Source organism: Protopterus annectens, chromosome 3.part1 (genome assembly GCF_019279795.1).
Source record: "Protopterus annectens isolate FY-2018-M chromosome 3.part1, PAN1.0, whole genome shotgun sequence".
NCBI classification, from domain to species: Eukaryota; Metazoa; Chordata; order Ceratodontiformes; family Protopteridae; genus Protopterus; species Protopterus annectens.
The window spans coordinates 1720554240-1720575964 of NC_056732.1; the positions used below are offsets into that span (position 1 = coordinate 1720554240).

The 21725-nt window shown below is 37.0% G+C and overlaps 1 protein-coding gene across 1 annotated transcript in view; it reads right to left on the reverse strand.

The window, feature by feature from the left end:
• Positions 1–7731: 7731 nt before the first annotated feature.
• LOC122797844 (extracellular calcium-sensing receptor-like) overlaps positions 7732–21725 on the reverse strand; it is a 177562-nt gene continuing 163568 nt past the window's right edge. The window contains exon 7 of the mRNA XM_044066364.1: positions 7732–8627. Coding sequence (XP_043922299.1) covers positions 7732–8627 — 896 coding nt within the window. The remainder of the gene's footprint in view (positions 8628–21725) is intronic.

Sequence of the window (21725 nt, forward strand, 5' to 3'; positions counted from 1 at the left end):
CATATAATTTGACAGTCCAGTTTAACATCGCATTCACTTATGATGACAGTGATATAATTTTTTCGGTGTTATTTCCAGAAGTTGTTGAAGAGCCTCATAAAACTGGTTGACTTTCTCATTTGTGGCATTTATAATTAGAGCATAGACTTGTATTACTGTAGTGTGGAATGGCTTGCCATGGAGCCTGATTGATTTCATTCTGTCATTTTGCAGACGTAACCAAGCACTGCTTTTGTTAGAATCGTATTAATTATGAAAGTTATCTCATTTCTTCTGCAAGATTCTCATTCACAGTAGAACATCTCATATGATGTAACATGACTCATTCCAGTCTATTCCCAACATCTTAATATTTATTCTTGTTAATCAATCTTTACACACATCATGTTTACCTTGATTGTTAGCCCTTAGATTAAATATATCATGTTATAAAGTTCTTTGCAGCATTAAAATTTCCTTTAATCTCTGAACACCTTTGCAGATGGACATCCTTTGGCTTTAAATGCATTTACATCATAAGTTTTAGTACTATATATACATATATGTGCTCTGCTGTTCCTCAGTAGTATTTAGTGGGTCTGCATCACTTAATCAAAATATGTATTTGTCTAATACGAATTCATCCAACACTAATCAGCGAAAGTCATTTCAGTGAACCCCAGACTTTTTACCAGGGTTAGGAACCACTTGCCCACATGCACTCTGGAACAGACACTGCACTAAATCTAACTCACCCAAATGGGGGGCTTCACCTTCCAAACCCCCAATGCCCCCCTAACTATCTATATATATATATATATATATATATATAAAATATATATATATAAAATATATATATATATATATATATATATATATATATATATATATATATACATACACCAATTCCAAGATCGCACTGCAGTGGGGAAAAGGGAAATGTTACGGTGATGGCCAAGTGCTTCCTAACCCTGAGAAAATGTCTGGGGTTCATTAAAATGAATTTCACTGATTAGTGTTTGATGAATATATATATTCGATGAATACATATTTTGAATAAATGATATAGACCCTATTAAACACCTTCAGACCTGAGGATCTCATCTTCTATTGTTAGTTTTTCAACTCAGTGGTTGATTCTGTGCATTATGTTTCTTGGCAATAATACTGGGGTGGATTGCAATTCCTATCTCCTGTGAGCCATATTTTGTCTGAACTCAATACACACCTCTCAATCATATCAAATTCCTTGGTAAATACTAGTTTTGAGGGCAAAATATTGGGATACCACCAATTCCCAAGTGGCCCCTTTAGTTTCCCAATTTCCCCGTTTTTTTTTTTTTTTTTTTTTTTTTTTTTATATTTATTTTTTGGACAAATTTATTCCTGATGTCATCACATGCAGGGTATGAGTGATGACATTAGCTTCATGAGGCAGACAGCCAGCCTGTCAGAATTTGGCTGAGGGCTCAGGGGGTGTGTACTCTCTCTGTTTACCTTTTTCTGTAAGGTAACATGGTTGCAGCAGTCAGCAGAACAGGGTCAACAAAAGGAGCGGTGGAGAGGGCGATATCTCGAGTAGGCACTAGGCAACAGTTTTTTGTTTTTAATTAATTATAGGAAGTGCTGAGCGATTCGTTGCTACTTAATTTAACTTACTTAAGTGCAGCAGTCGAGAGCTGCAGAGTCAGACCAGTCCTCGGGTTTAAGTCTTCTCTTCTTAATCAGGCAATGCACAACATACTGCAGAGAAGAAATGAAAACATTTATCTTGACTACTTCTTCCAGTTCTTCCCCCAGCTCCCCCAGGTAAGGAAAAAAAGAAAACAAAAGGCACTACTGTACTAGTAGATAATTCATTAACAATAGGTAAAGTAGCTCAGACGTAGCTAGGGGGGGGGTGAGAGGGGACTGTTATGTTTACTTTAATTAAAAAAGCTGTTTTTACTTTTGGGACTGCTGTTTCTTCTTTAAGAATGGGATCATTCTTTCCAGTCCAGTCACATCAGGTTCTGCCTTTTGTCCGCCCATGCAATTTGATTTTCTTATGTGCTGCCAATGAGACAAGTGTGCCAGGTTCAGTGTGGTTTGAATGTTGAATTTCCTTAACATAGGGTTGCACAGCATTGAATTTTCTTATCTGCTGCCAATGAGACAAGTGTTCTGTTCCAAGTATGTATGCAATGCTGCCAGGTTTAGTGTGTGTTTTGAATGTTGAATTTCCTTAATACAAGGGGCAAGAGCCTGACTTCTCTACCCATACCACCACTTGTGAGTCAAGGAGTTAAGTCCCAAGCTTTCAACTGTCCAAAGTTTCATTGAGTGTCTGGAATGTTTGGCTCATACTTTTGGTCTGTTCCCCATAAAATTTGTGGTTTTCTGGCAAATCAGTGAGAACTGAATTCACTAAATAATGATAGCCATTTAAGTTTCAGTCTTCCTATCTTTCAGGAAATGCATGGTAACACCAAAACATTTTATTCTAGCAACTTTCTAAGATTATACAAGCAATGTTTAAAATGTGTCCCTTGGTTTGGGCCTTTGCTCCCCCACACTAAATTTTGTTTTTTTTTTTTTACAGATTTTTTGGGCTGCAAAGTTCTTCAGGGGAAGAGAAGTTTAGTGCTGCTTATGCTAAGTTTGTTTGCATTGTTAGTAGCACAACAGGTAGTATACTTGCTTTTGATGCAGAAGGCTGTGGGTTCTACTCCCACAGTATGTAGATGAATTGCTGATACTGTACTGTGTTGTACTTTTAAAGAGGGTGGACGCTGCAGTCCTGAGAATGTCCTCCTTTGGTTGAGATACCTAGTAACTATGAACCTGTTATCAGTTTGCCATCCATTCCCTATTGCAATATTACTACCTTATCATTTTTTAATGTAACATAGGCAATTTATTCTTCAAGGGGAACAGGCACTTTAGTTGTAGATTAAGCAAAGAAGTATAAAGTTGTTTGCTAGCAGCAACCTCTTCATTAGTTACAAATCTCTTTAATGTGAAATTATTTAGATGACTTTTACTTCTGCAGAGATTGTGCATATTTACTGATATTGGTGGATTGTAATGACAGAAGTTTGAGTAAACATTTTTGTTGGAAATGTTCTGAACTGGGCAGTTTTGTCATTATTGGTTCATGCATTTTGTTTCATTGCTTACTGGAAAAACATTCAAAACAATACATTTAAAATGCACTCAGACTGCGGTGGTTCATAGGTTCATAGGTTAGTGCTAAGTTAACTGCCTTTGTGAGCCATTTTAAGCCTAGCCAGTTATTCCTTGTGAGACTCAAACCATGCACCTTGTGTTTGTAAGGCAAACACTTTAACCATTAGGCCACCCTCCCAACCCCTTTGGTGGTGGTGCTACGGTAGCGTTGTCACCTCACAGTAAGACGTTGTCCTGTTCGATTCTCAGCTAGAGCGTCTTCTGTGTGGAGACGTGTGAATGGGTGTACCTTCGTTGAAGGTTGTGCGTCAGGGCCGGCAACTCGGCATGTAAAAATCTACTGGCAATCATTAGTGGACCGGAGTTCTGCTGTGGCGACCCCTAACCGGGAAAAGCCGAAAGACACAACAACAACAACATTTAAAATGCACTCTAACAAGGGTGCTGTATTATACAAGGAATATAATTTAATACAATCAGGAAGGTGTATCAAAGAACACAGGTATGTTTGCATGGTCCTAAATATGTGTGCAAGAGGCCTTTGATTTGAAAACAGCCCAAAGGTAATCTTTATCTGCCACTGGCCAGATGCATTTTCTTTGTATGTGGGTTTCAATGCTGTTTCAATGAATGTGAGTTTCAAGGGCAGAGAAGTTTTAATGCCAAGTCTGTTTTCATTGTGAGACAGTATTGCTTTGTTTAGCAGATGTCTATTAGAGTTTGTGCTATAAAATGTAAAATAAAAGTTTTAAATGAAATGCAAATAATCATTGTAGAAGTAAAGCATAAAGCAGTATGCACGTTGCAGCATTTATAGTAAATGGGGACAAATATCCAAGTAATGGGACACTGGAATGGCTGCGGGGGGGGAGGAGCTGTATATAGAGAGGCCCCATTTGACCACGATTTTGTGAGGGGGGAGGGGTGGCAAACTCAAAGACAGCTCTGGGTGGCACAAACTCTAGCTATGCCACTGATCAGTGGGTCATGGAGAATGACTGACTTTTGGAGGTCCTAGCAAACTATAATATTTTTTTGCTAAGATTAGAATATTGCCTAGCATTTAAATGCCCTACTTTTACCACAAAACCCGCATACTAGCAAGTCACCAAAAAATATATCATCATCTTCTCCCTTCCCAGTGAACATCATTGCTACACATTTAAAAAAATGGATACCATTTACTACAGGAGATTTTTTTGTGGAAATGTCTGACTTTTAAACTTTTATATGGGAGTTGCTATGCACCTTTGCAAAGTACGTTTATATTTAAATTTACCTCGTATTCATTTAGAGACAATATGGAAACTAAACTACTGAGACCTCCCTTTAATCTTTACCACTAATGAAAAAACATTTTCTAAAATTGTCCCTGAATCTTGTAGAAATGTATCTCGGAAAATTAGACAAAGTGAGAATAGTATCATTTTTAAAAAACAGCTAAAGACAATGTTAGTACAGGAGCCTAAATGTAAGTGGTTCAAAGGTAATTTTTTGTATGGATAGTTCTGCAATAGATTACTTAAATATTTTCCATACAAAATATTGTTTCATAATGATGATCTTTGTAGAAATTATATTGAAAGTATTCCCAGTGTTAGCTAAATCCATATATTCTAAGGTGTTATATTTGAATTCAATTAATTGTTATACTTCTCTGCTTTGAAATAGCTGATTACATTTCCCAAAAAGCACTCAGTCTGTAAATCTGTCTATCTGCCAGTTTCTTCTGTAAATCTACCTGTCTGCTGATTTCCTCTGTTTAAATCCAGCTCATTTATTTTCTGGCTGTAGAAGGCTGGAGCAGTTCATTTTATTTTAAAAAAGAAAATTGTATTTTAGTTTTGCAGTTTGCAGAAGTTCAAAGTTTGATAAAAGTTCAAATCTTAATATAAATAAAACACTTATTAGAACCTATTATTATTACACTTAGAAGCGGAAGAACTGAAATGGCATCTATGAATGGGAGCGAACTGTGCACCAAGACTTAATGACGATTTGTACTTGGTGTGTCTTGCGATGGCAAGACTGTTTCCATTTTCTATTGTTATTTTTCTGTAACAATTGTAGACCTATTCTTTGTTTAACTAACATGTAGTTTGTACAGCCTCACCTTGAAACCAATAGGTTGCCTCTGTGCAACAGACTTATTGAATATGCATTAGTCATACTATCTCTTGATTTAGGATTGGTTACTGTAACCTAAGCTGGGTGTTGTATTTCTATTTTATTACATTTTTATTACCCTTTGTTTACTATTTAACTCTGAACTGTTATACATTTCTTGTTTTTTGATGAAGTTCCAGGATATTTAAGGAATGAAAGTGCTAAAACCCACCAGTTCGTGTGTTCTGCTTTTTGTCCATATGCCTTAGAAGTTTTTTAAGTGTAATAGATTTATTTTCTTTGCTTAGTTTTCCTTTAGTTTCTGTGGCATAAATAAAACACTTTGCTGTTTATTTTGTGTTTCATGATCATATATTGTCTGTTTTTCAGTTGATGTTTAAAAGTTGGTATCCCACAATTCATTAGAGTGGGCAGGGTTACATAATTATGTATGCACATTTTATCTTAATCAACATTCAGATTTTTGGCCAGTTGTACTTATTTTTCATGGGCCTTTGTCCAGATTTTTCATGATTCCAGGTTGAGAGGTATGACTTAATGTCATGACCTGCTTGTCTTAATTGTCCATACATGGTATAGCTTATAGCTTCAGTGAGATACACCAGCCCCTTCACCACAACATGGATGACCTAATAGTAAAAATAAATATTGATAATAGAAATAATGTAATTGATGCATTATACACCTCCCAAAATTATGCAATAAGATTACTCTTGCAGTCGGAAGAAGTCAGTAACTTCCCTTAAAGGTATTTTATTTTATTTTATGTTATATTTGTTTATTACAGTAGTACACAAATCACAATTGACAATTTGCAGGTATTGCCTCGGTGAAATAATTCACCAAGAAGAAAAAAACGGAACAGCAAGACAATAAGTAATGAAATATAACAAAAATTGTACATAGCAAGTAACAGATGTAGCAACAAGTATGAAAGAAATGTACATTTTACAGTTTTACATGCTTATATTTCAGGTTTGCATCATGGTGGAAATGATGTGGGATAATGAGCCAGGGTGGGGGAGGTGGAGTTAAGACGTGTTAGAAGCTCAGAGAGAATTCAGCTGGAAGCTGAGATGTCCTTATGTGATGTAGCCTGCTGTGTTATACGTACAGTTTGATCTGGTTTGGAGGACGACTTTTTTTAATTCAGCACTGAAAGTGGAGAAGGGAGATTGTAGTTTCCCTAAGTATGGGGAGCAGGATTCCCATATCTTAGGAGCAAGGATTGAGAAAGAATGGTTGGTGAAGTATAGCCTGATTGATGAGGGTTGAAGTAGAGGGGTTGTTTGGGAGAAGTGTCTGTGGTTGTAGTATGTGTGTTGTATATAGGAACTGTTGAAGAGAGGAAGTAGACAAATATCAAGATAGGATTGCAGCAAACCTGGCTATGTGGCACAAGGAGGTGGGAGGGTGGCCTAATGGTTAAGGTGTTTGCCTTACAAACACAAGGTGCACGGTTTGAGTCTCACAAGGGATAACTGGCTAGGCTTAAAATGGCTCGCAAGGGCAGTTAGCTTAATACTAACCTATGAACCTATAAACAAAGGAATGCAGCCCTTACTGTGACCCAAGTGACTGGGGTTCAAATTAGTGGCCCTGACATTGCAGGATCCTGTCAGGGAGAGATTGGAATGAAGGGGTGTGGCCTACTTGCTTCTCCCAGGGTAGCAGATACTCAGGAATCCACAGGAAGGTGCAGGTGTGGAGTGAAGATCTGGGGGACCATGTCCCATGCCTGAAGGGAGGGGGAGGAGCTGCTTGCTGAGAATGCCCCTGTTGAAAGCGAGGGATGACCAGTGTTGACAGAAACAGAATGTGGAGGGGGTGGGCTGAAATAAAAACCTTCAAGCCTTCCTTAATGGCTGTCTAAATGATGGCCCTTGCTGGTTCACTCTTGCTTATGATGTGGAGAAAATGGGCCAATTGGCCACAAGTGGGGCTAATGGTTGACAGGCAGCAGGGCTAAGAGTGTCAAAGAAAAATAAGATTACAGCACTCAGGTTTCTTAAAGGTCAGTAGGTAGGTTGTAAGCTTGACAATCAAACTTATGATTTTATGAGATACATTTACGAGTCCAACATTCTCACTGCATGGCAGTAAAATTATTCACAACTCAGCTTTATATGTCACGGAAGGGAGACAAACGGTTTTGCTGATAAAATCCTTTAGCAAAAAGATGTTTATACTCAGAGGATAGCTGGTATACAATTGATTATTCTGTGCATATTTTCCTGTTTTTATAGGAAAAAATGGGCATTATTATTCTCTTGAGACCATTGGGATATGTATATTTTAACAAGATACTGTCAGCTGGATTACTCTTTAGCTAATGTACTGTTTAAAACCCTAATACATTCTAATCATCCTACAATGTCTAGGAACCAGAAGATTGGATACAGTGTTTATTATTATTAGAAGTACAAACATTTGCTTGTGTTTCCTGTTATTAAATGTTTATTTCCCCATAAGGAATTCTCTAGTGTTTAGATTTGGTCTTAAAAGAATTATGTAACACTTGGGGAAAAATATACACATTAGAAGTCCGGCACTTGAAGATAGGATACCAAATATCTCCACAGCTACCATATACTTGCCTTGAGTGCTGAGATAGGCTGGGATAAAAGAAAGCCAGACACTGACAAATACAAGCATACTGAATGTAATATGCTGAGCCTCATTAAAATTATCTGGAAGCTTCCTTGCAAGAAATGCAACAGAGAAGCTGACTGTTGCCAGCAAGCCCATGTATCCCAGCATGCACCAGAATGCAATATTAGAGCCTTCGTTACATTTTATAATTATCTTTGCAGTATAGGATTTCAGATCTGCTTCAGGGAATGGTGGTGAAAGTGCTAACCACATGACACATATGATAACCTGACCCGTGGTACACAGAATGATTATGGAACTTGGCAGTTTAGAACCTACAAGATGCTTGAGGTTACTGTTAGGCTTTGTGGCACTGAATGCTACAACCACCATAACAGTCTTGGCAAGCACACAGCTTATACAAAGGGCAAAAATAACACCAAAAGCAGGTTGGCGGATGAAACATGTTACTACAGTAGGGTGACCGATGAATATCAAAGAACAGAGAAAGCACAGTGTCAGAGCAAAGAGCAAAACATAGCTGATGCCACGGTTGTTGGCTTTGACCAGAGGAGTGTCTCTGTAATGTACAAAAGTGACTAATATTGCTACAGGGATAAATGCCAAGGTGCTTGTTGATGTCGCCAGAGTTGCTCCTAAACCATCTTCATATGACAGAAATTCCACAGGTTTTGGCAAACATTCATCTCTTCTTTCATTTGACGTCTGATTGTCCTGGCACTTAAAGCAATCAACAGCACCTGAAATGAGAAAGATGCATTGTATTACTGAATTTAGGCTATCTGATTATTTAAAGATATTATCACTTGATTACTGCTGTCATCTGTCAAATATGTTTATGTAAAGTAATCACCAGACCATGAATTAATATCATACAGACTATTACTGGAGTTATATGGTATATATAAACATTTATTAAATATCTCTCAGAGTATTTGTGGTGGATATTTATTTTACATTTGTTTACTGGGAAAGTCCGACTGGGACAGAGCTTATTTTCAGCATAGACCCTTTGGGAAACACTCCAGACAAATGTCTTTGGAATGTGGGAGAAAACTAGAGCACCAGGAGGAAACCCACACAAACACAGGGAGGACATGCAAACTCTCCTCAGAAGGCACCCCAGCCAAGAATCAAACCAGAGAACCCCTTGCTGTGAGGTGACAATGCTAACTGCTGCACCATTGCACTGCCCAATGTTTTAGGTGAGCTTTGATTCTGTAATTATTGATAAAAGATGCATTACTAAGGATGAGAAAGATAAGTACACTGCTGGTTACTATCACTGGTATTATGAATGAACCCATTGATGGCTATGACTGTTCTAGCTTGAGCCATAGTGAAATAGCTAATAAAGATCTTAGTAGTCTGTAATACAAGTTTAGAAATGTTTAGCAATTTCATTAGCTTTCTTTAAGGCAATGCTTAAGGGTTTCTTCAGGAGTAGATTAATGTTCTAATTTACATAAATGATTTTCATATTGACATTGTACTGATCCATGACATCACTGTGTCCCACAGAATATGCTGATCAATGAAGCTATCAGAAGCATACGTTGTTGTGTTCACAACCATAGCAATTCATGAGTTTTTTTCTCTCTTTCTTTCTTTCTTTCTTTCTTTCTTTCTTTCTTTCTTTCTTATTTATACTTGCTGATCAGGGATGTCAAACTAGGAATTACCATTTTTACTGGAGTCCTGTGGAAGAAAGTTCCACCAAAGAAGTTGCAAGAATGAGAATTAAGTAAAACTGCATTAGGAATGAAGAAAGTAAAACATAAATTACAATGTGACATGCAAATACTATATAAAGAAAAATCTAAACTTGCACATCTGATTGAAGAAATTACTAGATCCCTCTATTATGTAGTCGACTAAATTAATCTATTAATAAGATTGCATATGAAGGTATAGTTTAATGTACATCAAGTACATATTCTGTGAATTTGACGTATAAAATAAGTTTATGATGCATTCAAGAGATGTGCACAAAATAATATAACACTAAAGAGAAAACTTTGGATAAGGATAAGAAATGAAGCAAAACTAATTTCCACAGTGGCTAAAATGTCAAAGGAAGTTATGTGATGATGGAAGGTGGCTTGATCCAGGTATTATCAATATCAGCCGCAGTAGAAGATTCAGGTTCAAAAGACTGGACATTGTTATAGAAGAACAATACTAACATTGTTTTAGGGGGGTTAGTCCCACACAGTTTTTGGCCTCTTTTTAGGGGGAGACCCAATGTGGTATTCATACTTATGAGGGAAAATTTAGCTAGGGCACAGGAGAAATTCACCTACTTTTTTCAATAAGTGCCATGTAATCTTATTGAATTATATCACGGTTGTAGTGCTACTCTGAATTAACTGAATTATTAGTAAGGACAGCTAATACAGTAACAGAACAATCTGAATATTGAACAAGCAATGAATATTCACAATGGTTAAGCATACCATCCACAAATATTATGAATGCAAAACGGCTGTAGTAGAGAAGCCTGTGCAATTCCTAAGTGGAACTTGGGGAATTAAAAGATAGCCTTATCCCATCCATTATATGCCAGATAGCTAGTGGGCCACGTCTTAGAACTGGAAGTGAAACCATGCCTGTCTTGGACTTGCTTCAGCCTAGAGTGCCAAAGAATAGTGCGCCTACAAAGTAGACACAAATGAGATGACTACGGAGAGCATCTGTAGGATGCTGTAACTTGTAGGAGAGCAGTGTTTGTATCATGCTTTGGGCTAAAGCCAGGCTGAAGTATGGGGTGGCAAAATGTTTGAAAGTTGGGTATGTATTTTTCTAGGATTTTAGAAAATACAGATACAAGTGGTACGGGGACAGTAGTTCTTCAAATCAACAAAAGGGTCATCTTTATGAAATTGACTATAATGAATGTTATAATTCCAAACAAGGAGGGTATGACCTTCTTTTGCAGACTAGCTGATAAGAATAGAAACTGGACAAACAATAGAATTAACTGCAATTTGTCAATAATTTATAGCAAAAAGTGAAGAATTTGGTTTAAGTTAGAGTCGGTCTTTATATACTGTTCTTACAGAACTTGAATTTATAGCAAAGGGTAATCTTAGTTCAGAAGATTACAGAAGCTAGTAGACATTGGCCTGATGTGACTCCTTTTACTGAGTCATAAAACTTATGTACAACTAGGTCTGCAAACTCAGTATCACTGAGATGAGGAAATGAGAGGGTCTTAAGTTATGGCCAGGATGAATGAGCTGGTCAACACTTGTCCAAAATATTTTGGCGTCATTAACATAGGGATGCTATTATCTGAGACGCTATTTTTTTCTTGAAAAAAAGAACTGTCTGGATTGTTTTGCTGGCTTGTCTGAATTTGCATTGGTCAGAAGCCCACACCATGTTATGATAAACTGCCCACATATTTGATGAGTGATACAAAGTAACACAATTTGTAATAAGGAAGTTATGTTTTTAACAAGCTACTTCTGTTTCAGGCATTTTGTTCTCAACTAGAGTTTATTATAAAGCCAACACACTCACTTTGTTTTCATTTTCCTTTGAATTATTGTACATTTTGCACATGCAACTATTAGGACACATTATTTATAACCATACTATGAAGTGTATGTTGAGAAATGAACAAGAAGTCACAACAATTAGTAGTACAATGAACTTATTTGTAGTGACAATATTTTAAAAACAGCTCAATTGTTCTAAACATTTTAATCACCAGTGTAGCTCATTATAAGACAAATATGGGTCCTGAATAATGGAGTACAACACTTCACCTTGATAATCAACTACTGGCATTACAGAGAGAGCTGTGCTGAGCTGTGACTGCACATGCCAAAGGGCTATTCCTAAGATGGATGAAAACTTCCAAATATTATTGTTGTAAAACAAGAAAGCGAAAGGACATGTCAGGGTTAGCAAAATCTCATCATGCCTGTAACATGTTCTCTAAAAAAATTAAATGTTTCCACATCTAACCTCAGTGAAGGAATGCAGACTGCTTCAGTAGGCACCAGCAGATTTTTAAGCTGCAGAGTCCTTCTCTTCATCTTAGGTATCACTTTTTAGGGTTTCAGAAGTGTTAATATTGCATCATAATGCTTGTGATATTATCTTTTTTTTCCCACAGCCCTTTATTTCATATCATTTAGAAGATTTCCAAAGAGAGTATTACTAGGCATATGGTCCAGAAGCCGAATGAGAAGAGTATTTCAATTTCCCCAGGTCACTTCCTTGTTAAGTGACTCACAGAGAGTCACAGAATAGCAAATGGAGACTAAGGAGGATTGAACCCTGCACAATAGGAAGCTGCTTGTTAATGACTCATAGTCTTAATAGCTTGTCTAACTGCCAGACCATATTCTTTATTACTTGTCTTCTTTAACAATCCAATTTCTCACTTTTGATGTTTATGGTGGTGTTTGTCCTGGCTACTTTACCTCCTCCTTTGTGTCTTAATCTTTTTCTTCTTATAGGTCTTAAGTTAACCACAATGATATCATCACCCTCATCTCCCTTCTCCTCTTATGTTGCCCTCCCATTCTGTTTTATGTTCTATACATATGCTTATCTTGTTGGCCTCACAAGAAAAAGACACTCCAAATAAGGAATCACCAGGCTGGAAAAATAGTTTAGAACCTTCACCCCTGTATAAGCAAAAAACTATTTCAGAATAACCATTCTTATTAAAAAATTGTTAAAAAAGACATACACCCAAATCTCATGTTCTAAAACAAACCAATTACTTTTAAAATCTCACAGTTTTGCTGCCTTCATTTTATTAAATGACATACTGGAAATCAAAGAAATGTGTTGGCAGTTTGAATTAGGAGTAATCTGTTTCCTGGCCTCACCAAAGTAATAAAAATAAGGCGCATTATAAAAATGAAGGTGGGTATGTGTCTTCATTTGCTGCCACCATAACGCCTTTTTGTAGGCGGACTCCCTTACAAGACCTTCTGAAATAACAAACTCCAACTCAAACTCAGACAACATAATGGCACTACTCAATGGTAGGAGTCTAAATAGAAATATGTCAAAACTTCTGCAACTTCAGCACATTCATATTTGTGTAGTTACTGAGACACAGTTTCAATGCAATGGCAGCACTCCCTCTGGACCAGGGGTCTATGTTCGTACATTGAAAAAACATTATAGTGAACAGCTACTAATCAAATATTAATGAGCAAAAGTTCGTTCTGAACATGCTTAACAGTGAAAAATAATTAATCGAATGGCCACACTTTTGCTGTTTAAGGTTTAATTAGTAGCCATTTGCTGTAATGTATTGTTTCTTAGATGCACAGACGTAGACCCCTGTACCAGAGTTTACTGTCTCTCATGCCTTCAGACACTTCAATAACTGTGGGGGAGTATCTGTATTTGTTAGAAATATGATTACATCACATGAAATTACTCATGACTCTAAACTGAAGGTCCTGGTGATCCAAATCACCCTTAACAACTTCAGTTGTTACTTCATTGCTAGCTACAAATCCCCATCACTGTCCCACAAAGATCATGGACATTCCTTTAACACCATTGTGGCATTAAGTATCAAATGTAATATCTCCTTAACAGGGGACTTCAGTTACCCAAGCTTTGATAGGCACACTTACACCTCCAAAACCAGTTATGCTGAATGTTTCCTAGACTCCGTTAATACCAATGCACTGGAGTAAATTGTAAAACTACCCATTAGGGACTCTATCACTCCTGACTTGATCTTTACCAGCCTAACCCCTGCCTTTATCTCACCCCATATCTCCTCATCTCAGGTTAAATCTGACAACAAATTGATCAATTTCCCTGTCAGACCTAGTTGTACTGCCCCATCAATGAATGATAAGACCTTTGGGGACTTCTCCAGGATAAACCTACTTCATCTTGTAGAAGACATGCAAAATTCCCAACGATGACTTGCAAGCAGACTCAGATAAGAGGGCTTTGCATTTAGCTTTGAATTTTACCTGCACCTAAACAGCTACATATGAATGTCAGTACCCATCTACTCTGTCTGTCGGAAATCTCGAACAAAGAAATCGTATAACAAAAGAAGGAAAATAATAAAAAGTTGTAAGGAATTCCCATGCCTCTACCTCAAGATCACCCTGAATCATGCCAGCAAGTAACTTAGGAGCACTATTAGAAAATAAGGCGAATAAGCTGAACTTAAGGTTGTCACAGATGCCAAAGGAAACTACATATCTTTTTTTCAGCTGCTTCAGAAAATTAAGCAATAATGTCCTAAAATGCACTGAGCTCATCCATAATAGTTTCACGCACACTGATCTCAAAGATATAGCTACTATATCAGCAGACAAATTTGGTGCCAACTTTAGCCCACCTACACACACTGTTGCCCCCACACTCTCTGAAAATTGAGTTTCCCCTGAAGCCAGACAGTAAGGAGTCTGTGCTGGGCCCCTTACTGTTTGACATTTCTTTCTCAGAATTCCAGGCCAAAGTAGACAGCCTCTAACTCACCAGGTTTGCTGATGATTGAAAAATGGGAGCAATCATTGACTCCCCCAATGATGGCAACATACTACAAGAAGGGCTAGCACAAGCAAATGATTGGTGCCAAAGCCATGGTCTAAAACTAAATGCAAAATAATGCATGTTTATTCTCTTTGGCAAAATGGAATTCCCTACAAATTACAGTATTGACAGCACCACCCTGAGTTACAACCCAGTGGTGCCAGACTTGGGAACACAGGTTGAAAGCCATCTGAACTTTGACCACCAAGTTTCCACAGTGGTAAGGAAAGCCTTCTATGCAGTGCACCTCATAAGTAACGGCATAGCACCCAGGTCAAGGGCTATTATAACTCCACTGTACTGGACCCTCATCAGACCACTACTAGAGTATAATTCACCCTTTTGCATGTACCTCACCAGACACCTACAGCAGCTGCAGAGACCTCAGAGGTTTCTCACATGGGCACCAAACCATGACCTATGTGGACAGGCTGAAAGCCTTGTCACTTGACTCTGTATCTTATATAGGGTGCTGAGAGGTGACTTGTGCCTGGCCTATAGGGCAATCTCCGACTCTGGCCTAATGGAAATGCTGCACATCTGCAAGCCAAATGGCACAAGAGTCACTCACTCTAGGATCTCAGCCTAGCTTGTGACATTAACAGGACATCCTGGAGACAAAGATATGTCTCCCAGAGACAACCACCTCTCTGGAATAGACTTCCTATTCATGAAAAACAGATCTCCTCACTGACCCTATTCAGATACAACCTAGATAATTAGATGTGAGACCACAAATGTGCTCCTGGGGTGGCACTCATGTCCTTCATGGACAGGAGTAGCTGGTGTTGATCACAGACCTGTTCTGTTCTTAAATTTGTCCTGCAAGCTACCTAAATAAATCAAATGGGGATACTTGGGATTAACATGGCTAGGATTGTAAAGGCTGTAGGTCCTATGAACCTATGAATCACCCTGGAATAAGTTACTGAATCCTTGTCAAAGGCAAAAAAAAATAATGCCTTCATGAGGCCAGACAACATTTACATTTCCATCAGTGACAAGTGCACACTGTCCAGGCCTTTACTTAAATTGTCCAATCTTAGCCATCCATAGGTTATGTGTCTGATGCCTTGAGACCAGCCACTGTGACTCCTCTACCCAAGGGTGGCATGTCTACAAACCCAAGTAATTATAGGCCCATCAACCTCACCAGTCTTATATGCAAAGCCATGGAATATATCATAGAACACATTTATGAAGACATAAGCAACTTAAATGAACTAGACCCTACACAGTTTTGTGAAGGACAGTTCTTGCTTCTTGAAACTAGTAACCTTCTTTGAAAAGGATGCAGGACAGTGGACAGTAGTCAGTCTGCGCACACTGCTTATCTTAACCTGGCCAAGGTTTTTGATACTCTTCCCCACACTGGAATTATTAAAAAATTAGAGAATCTTAATGTAAATCTACATGTTCACTAGATTACAAACTGGTTTCTTCCTTTTAATTTCTCCAAACCTCTTTGGTTTGCAATACCATGAGAGGAATGGACCCCATTCCTAAGTCAAAGCATGATTAAAGTTTATGAAATTAATATTGTTTCAGCCTTTGATGTTGGCCAAAAGTGCTCTTTGTAGCACCCACAACTTGCCCAGAACTGACTCCTTCTACAATTCATATGGAGTTACATGTATTGGTAGCATATCTAAATAGGACTGTAAATTCTTTTTATAAGACCCATTGCTTCTACTATTATTGGAACTGTCTGTGAATCCTTTTTCCAAATTGCCCTCATTTCTGCCTGCAAATCCTGGTATTTAATGACCTTGTGTCTCTCTGTATGTAAGATACTGTAATCACTGGATGTAGCAACTTCAGTCATCAGTGCTACGTTTGTCTTCTTTTCATGGAAACTATATCTTATTTTCTCACATCTGTTTTTTGAACTGTTGGTAATGGGTGAGCCCATGTGATATAAGCTTCATCATTCTCTGTAATGCTTTGTGGCTCATGCTACTCATGCTTCTCAGCTACTTCAGTTTTGTAATGTTTACACAATCCCCAGTGCAACAGTCTTCCCACATTATTATGCTTTTCAGTATACAGACCCTCTAACATTAGTGTATCACACCCAGCAACAAGATATGTGACTGTTTCCAGTTCTGTTTTACAGAACCTGCATTTGTCTGTTCTCCCACATGCTCAATGGACTTTGTAAACCAATCTGCATGTAGTCTGCTATCCTGCGCCACCAATATTAACCTTTCATCTTTTGGATTAAATTTACCTCTCCTTAACCATTTCTACATCAGATCCGTATCAGCTTGAGGTTGTTCCTAAATTTTTTTGTACTTGCAACTATATTTATGCATGTTCCACATTTCTTGCCTTCCCATCTGATCCTTCACCTTATATTCTTTCTTTTATTCAAGTTGCTGCCTGATTTTTATCTACTTCTGGTTTTGTTTCCATTCCCACTTGACACCACTATACTTCTGCTAAATTAAGCAAGGAGGTCATCTTAGACTTGTTTTCTTCATGTTTCACAACTTTCACTATGTTCAGATCTGATGAGGTCAGAAGATATGTATGCAGTCCTACAATTGCAGATTTATACATGTAATTAATTTTGTGGAGACCGCATATCTCCTTTAAAATGATGAATATATAATCTTGTTAAACACTGATTTTTTTTATATATATATATTTTTCATATATTATTTGATAAGCATGGAACACTTTTCGTCTTTTCCTGTCCAGCCGATCCAATACCTTTTGGGGTCAGTCATTCACCCCAAAACTCTAAGTTAGAACAGGAAGGGCAGAATGGTTTATAGCTTAGACTTTGTTCCTAGATGTTAGGGCTGTTTTCAGTACTAATTTTAGCCTTCTAAGATATTCCTTACTAAGTTTTGTTCACATTTGTTCATGTTTTATTGTCAATCCTTCATTAATTACCAAATATTTATACACTTCCTCCTGATCAAGTTCCTTTATATCATATTACTGTCCCAGACTAATATTTTCTTTGTACTGTAGCTTTCCTGCTTTAAATGTTACTTTTGCACATCTATCAAGACCAAATGACATTCTTATATCATCTGAGAAAAGTTTTAACCACTTCCAGTTGTGCTTTCAACTCCTCATCTGATGAACTATACAGTTTTAAAACATCCACAAACAGAAGATGAGAAGTCTTTACACTTTGTTGTTTTCTGGGAGCCAAATTGTAACCATGACCTAAGCTATTATATAGACAACTTAATGAGTTAAGGGAAAGACTAAAGAGCAGTGGTGACAAAGAGTCACCCTGGAATATCCGTCTTTGAATTTTTATCCCCGGGATAATAATTTGTCTTTTATCATGGCTTAGCTGCAAAGTGGTTTGTTACTGTTTCATGGTCACTGTAATGCAACTAATCAATGTAGGATGTATTTTATATATCTGTAAGCACTCCTTTATCCATGAATGTGGGATGCCGTCAAATGCTTTTTTGTAATCTATCCATACCATACTTAGATTATTTCCCTTTTTATAATTCTCCATTATGACTTTATTTAACAATAAATGATCCTTTGTTCCATATTACTTTTTTGTTACCCTTTTGTTCTATTGCCATAATTGAGTTTTCTTCTAAATTACTATAAACTCTGTCAGCATCAATTCCTGTGTATAGTTTATACATTGTCAGTAGACAAGTTACTGGTCTATAGTTTTTAGGAGGAGTATCATTTTTCCTGTTTTAACCAGGTTGGCGTCTGTTCAGGGTGCACATATATGTATTTCTTACTCAGAGCCAAATCTTCATGGCAAGATGTTAATACTATTAGCCAAAAGTTAAGTACTGCATCTAGGCTTGGGGTTTTCCAATTAGCAGCTTTTCTTAATTTTGTTTCGGTTTCCCTGACTATTACTTCATCCCATTTTGTGTCTTTTTTACTGTTTCTTTAACTTCTTCTATCCATTCAACATCTTTATTATGTTCCACAGAATATTCATAGATTTTTCTCCTAAATCTATTTCTTCATTATTTCTTGGTGTTTCTATTCCTTTCGCTTTGTTTCCCAGTTCTCTCTCTATATTTTTTTTTTTTTTGGGGGGGGGGGGTCAGCAATGAATTGCTTATTTTGTACTTTTCCTTTATATTTATCTGCATGACTTCTAAGTTTTTCTGCCTGTGGTGATATCTTTAGTTGATTACTTGAAATAGTGTACAATAGATCCTGGTCTGTTCTGACAGTGCAGAGTGCTTTTATCACATCTATCTTTCTATGTATTTTTGTTGATCTGTTCCCCCTTCTATACTCTTCTAACAGTGATACTTCTTGTCTTAATTGCTTTATAGTTTTCCTTATTTGACTTCCATTATGCATTTTATTTCTTGCATTCCTTTGTCTTATTGTCCTATAGTTTTGTGGTAAGAGTTTATCTGTTATTAATTTATCACAGTTGTTGTGTCTTTCAGCTTTATCACAGTAATACATCCTATTAACTTCTGATAATTCAAGTGACACTGCCAGCCCAGCTATCTGGAATTTTGTAAATAATTCTGTCATTTGTGAATATTGATATGATTAATAAAGAACTGTGTGTTATGTACTGAGCTTCAAGAATGTAACCACACCATACCCTGCTGGAACATAGACAATTAACTTACAAATCTTCAAGAAAATAAGCTGAAATTAAGTGCTTTATGATGTGCTATAAATGTTAGTTAATGTAACAAGCAGACAGGATGTCTAGAGCTACGCATTTCTGTCTATTGTCTTAGAGAAAAGTAATTACTAGGTTTAAAATGTAAACTGTTGTATTACTTTATGACTTCCTAGCAGCTGCACATCTGAGAGATATGTATTTTTAACACAGATGTTAGTTTCTGGTTTAGTTTGGGAACTAAAGTCAGGTAACAAAAAGTGATGTCATCCAAGCTAACCCAGCAGTAATATGTGATATTGATTAAGAACTCACTCAAAGAGAGACTTGACATTTTGTATCTTATCTTGGACCTAGAAACATCCATCTTCAGCACTTCTGCTTGAGTGTTGCTCTGTAAATAAGTTATTTAGGGCATAGCATATTTTAGATATAGATAAGAATATAGTAAAGATTAGTTTAGATGTTTTCTGTATTTATTTGAGACTGTCCTGCAATGTTGTTTTAAACCAAACCCTGAGTGTTACAATTACAATGAAAAGGTGTCCTAATCCAGACACCATTTAAAGAAATTTTTTAAAGAAAATATTTTATGCAATGAAGTATTTATGTTTTAGTGCAGTATATTTTGTTCTTAAGTGTTACATTTGTGTGTGTGTGTGTGTGTGTGTGTGTATATATATATATATATATATATATATATATATATAAATAAATATATATATATATATATATATATATATATAAATAAATAAATAAATATATATATATATATATATATATATATATATATATATATGACTTTAACGACTGCTTATCAATTAAAGAATTAGGGGTATCGTGACATGAAGGTGGGGTATTTAAACACTACACTTAGTTGAGTTCAAATGTTTCTGAGGAAGTCTATTATACACTCTGATGAAAGCGCTTAAACCTTGTTTGTAAAACCTTGTTTGTTGGATTTGGTGGCATTAAACTCATTTGGTTGATCTCTGTGGTCCGGGTCCACTCATTTTTTTGATTGTGGTTCTTGGTTTGTGGAAGATATCTACCCAAGTTTGTGGTTCTGGAGCTGGGGCTGCATCACAGAGTCCTGACTGGGTGGAAGCCCTTACTAGCCAGGTTGGCTTACTCACACAGTTAGTGCAGCAGCTTACCCACCAAGTTGCTGGACTCAAAGCAAGGATTAATTCAGATCACGTTGGTCGCTCTCATGAGGTGGTCATACCTCCTGGACAAGGTATTGGAAATGTGGCACTACCTAATGCATCAGTTACTGACTTTACGTCTACCCCTGAGGTGTTGAGACCATGTCCCCCTGTTGTACCAGTTAAAATTTCTGAATGGGTACAGCAGAACATTAGTTTTAATCAAGGTGTTTCTGGGAGCAATTTGACTGTTCAAGAAATGATTCATTCATCACAGGATAAATTAATCAAGATAAAGAAGTTGCAGGTTGAAAATGTATACTTTTTGAAAAGCATCAAAGCAAAGAGAATTCCCAAGGGTTTGCAGTATTGGAAATACCCCAGTGGCTTAGTAGTGAATTCTTCCTTGCATATGGAACTAGTGGAGTTGTTTGACTGACAGTGTTGTGAGCTACTCGAGACCTTGATAAAATACAATCAAAAAGCATTGATTTTTAATCCAGGAAGCTGTTGACCTGGAAAAACTCATACAAGCTGACCTACTTTATGAACAACACAAAGGGGCTTTTTTTAACATTTTTTTCTGCTGTTGACGATATAATTACTAACATCAAGTTAAGGAAGGAATGGAAGTTTGAAAGAGACTGTTGCAACTATCTGAAGGGTATAGCCTACCCTAAACCATTGCTTGCTATGGTGTCAGCCAATGAAACAGCAGTTAGCCCGGGCTGTGATGATGACAGCGATGATGTTGCTGGCCCTGCCCCTTTAGGCCCAAACATCCCCAGGTATTCAGAGAGAATCAGGAAAAAGCACAATCAACAGAATGTCAGGAGAGGTGATGGGAATATGAATGGGGGGCAGAAATGCTGGAACTGGAGGAGAACGAACCAACTATATGCTCATTGAACAATATAGGTGATCCTGTTGGATGTGATTTACCTGTTTTGGACATCGAAGACTTTAACGGACATACCAATGACGAGACTGCGATGGTTAACATTGTGGAAAACAAAAAAGGTGACTTTTTCATTTACAACTATACTGAACATGAGTTTGGTATGGAAATGGCTGGTTTATTGTGTAAAGGGTTCAATTTTATTCCTACAAACTATTTTAAAATTGATAAATTGATAACTGATTTGAAATTATTTTTGCGTAAAATAAATCTTAGGGTATTATTACAAGATAGAGCTGTGTCTACAACTATTGAAGGATTTAAAAGGAGTAGTACATTTAACCCGCCACTCCCTCTCCCTTTGCTTTTGTTTGAAAAGTTGTGTGACTTTGATTTCAGATCTTTAATGCATAGTAAGAGGTCCCCTTTGATTGAAAATCTTTCTAAATGTGAAGTCAATTTATTAAGGCAACTATGTGCAAACAAAACCGTGCAGATCATGAAAGCTGATAAGGGTGGGGGTTGTTATTATGGGTTTAGATGACTACCTAAATAGGATGTTTTTGTTCCTGTGTGATGATGATTTTTATGAGGAGGTGTCATTAAATAGAGTCAATATAGCTTATGCTAGAATTGATTGGACATTACAGGATATGTT